The following is a 2,131-nucleotide window of genomic DNA, read 5'->3' on the forward strand; positions in this document are numbered from 1 at the left end:
GCCCCCCCCCCCCCCCCCCACACACACACACACACACACACACACACACACCAGAAATAAGGATACAGTTCAAACTGGGTTGTGGACATCAGAAAGCTGGGCAGGTCCGACAGATTAACCATCTGAACCAAATCTAAAACTGGTGCGTAGTAATGGAAGACCTGCACAGACAGAACAGACAGACAGAGAAGGGTGGAGGAGAGAAAGAGCGAAATAAGGAAACAAACAAACAAACACAGAGGAGAGGATGAAGAAAAAAACAACAGGGTTATCTTATCACACAGACAGTATCTAAAAACCACAGTAGTTTGTGAGGCAACAGCTTAAGGAGTTGGAGAGTATCCAGCAGTTGAAAGACTAAGATACAGCTGAAGAGTCCTTGAGCAAGACACTCAACCGTAACCAGCTCAGAGGTGATGTTGTATAACCAACCTCGGATCTGATCTTCCTCGGTTCTAAATCTGGATTTGGACTTCCAGTGGAAATGTCAGCAAAATAATATTATGGTGCATCCAGACGTGTGTGTGCAGAAAGGAAGAGGAGGATTTGAGGGAAAGGAAAACAGATTTACACACAGAGACAGAGCACGGACATCCACCGTTATACCCGCTGTACAGTATAATTACCTAAATACCAGAACACTTATTCTCATTATCAATTTATGCATCCATTTTTTGACTAATTGTTTGGTTGATAAAATGTCAGAACATTTTAGAAAGATTTCTATCGCAAGTGCCGATCGCTAAAGATGACGGTCTTCAAATGTCTTGTTCACAAAGATTATCTGTCTACACCGATATTAAAAAAGGAGAAAAAGAGCCAGAAAATTACTTCAAGAAACGATGAATCCAATGTAAAAAATGATGTTGATGAACTTACTGCTGACCAACTAACCGATTAATTGACTAATCATTACAAGTTTCTGAGATATAAATGGCAACCAACTCAAGCCTAGTAACTGTATTTATGTTACAGGTAGAATTTGAACTTGTCATTCTTAGAGTCACTGAGAAAGTATAGCACGAGTAAATGCTCATTTTAGTCTTAGGGTTTGCCTTTGTGTGTTTACATTATTGCAATTAGTTGATATGACTTGTCAAATAAATAAACTCCTTAATATTAATCAATTACTGTGTACTGTACGAGAATCGATTTTGAGTCGAGAATCAATCGTGATCTACCAAAAGATTCACTGCCGGACTAAACACAGAATATCTTCGGTTTTCTCTCAGGAGCCCATCAGTTACTAACACAATGCTCCCATTAAAAAAATAAATAAATAAATAAATAAAATAGACCTACAGCTTAACAACCTGCAGCTGTCCTACTTATCTAATGAGCTCATTAGGTTATGAGGAAATCCATAATATATAAATCATTTGTCACATGGAAAAACAGAACATTTGCATTTAGAAAACTACAAGAACACAGAGGAAAGCCTGAAATCTCATAATTTATTAATCTGGATCAAAGAATGACGGGCTGACCTATTTCTGATAAGACTCTTATAGATTAAGAGCAGACCGAGATTCTAATGAAACTGGGTCGAATTCACAGTCTTGCTAGCAAGATGGTAAAGTTCATTACTCATTTGTTCAAATAGCTGAAGAGGATGACTAACGCAGTGGCCTCCAATATTAAACACCTCATTACTGGAAACTGTCCTTGTATTCGTAATGGTTTCAAATTGCATACGCCTGTAGTTGTAATGTTTTTTGCACAGAAGCCTTCACAGACCACCACTGGTGCTATACAATAGAAATCACTTACAGTACATGTACACCTAACATTAGTAAAGTTAGCCACTAACAAGTACTCGTTGGTATGTTGCAACAAACAAAATGGCTGAAGCAAGCCCACACTTCATACTCCATTTTATAAATCACGCAGTAAACACACACTTTGGGTTTGGTGCTCACACACCAAACCCAAAGTGTGTCCTCCCTTCCCACTGAGGCTGAGCATCTCTGTGTGTGTGTGTGTGTGTGTGTGTGTTAGTAATTAACACAACAGTTATTCCTGACAGTGTGGAGGCCTAATAGTTTTTGTCGGAGCATAGTTTAGATTTTACAGTCAGTTATCCCAGCAGAGTGGAGATGTGATAGTCTTGTTGTCCTCAGACGGTTGTTTA

General features: G+C 38.9%; 1 protein-coding gene across 1 annotated transcript in view; it reads right to left on the minus strand.

Moving 5' to 3' along the window:
- Positions 1-2,131, minus strand: part of mtbp (MDM2 binding protein) — a 25,973-nt gene that overhangs the window by 13,138 nt on the left and 10,704 nt on the right. The window contains exon 9 of the mRNA XM_031853459.1: positions 67-272. Coding sequence (XP_031709319.1) covers positions 67-272 — 206 coding nt within the window. The remainder of the gene's footprint in view (positions 1-66; positions 273-2,131) is intronic.

Source organism: Anarrhichthys ocellatus, unplaced genomic scaffold (assembly GCF_004355925.1).
Source record: "Anarrhichthys ocellatus isolate YVR2014 unplaced genomic scaffold, GSC_Weel_1.0 scaffold13, whole genome shotgun sequence".
NCBI lineage: Eukaryota > Metazoa > Chordata > Actinopteri > Perciformes > Anarhichadidae > Anarrhichthys > Anarrhichthys ocellatus.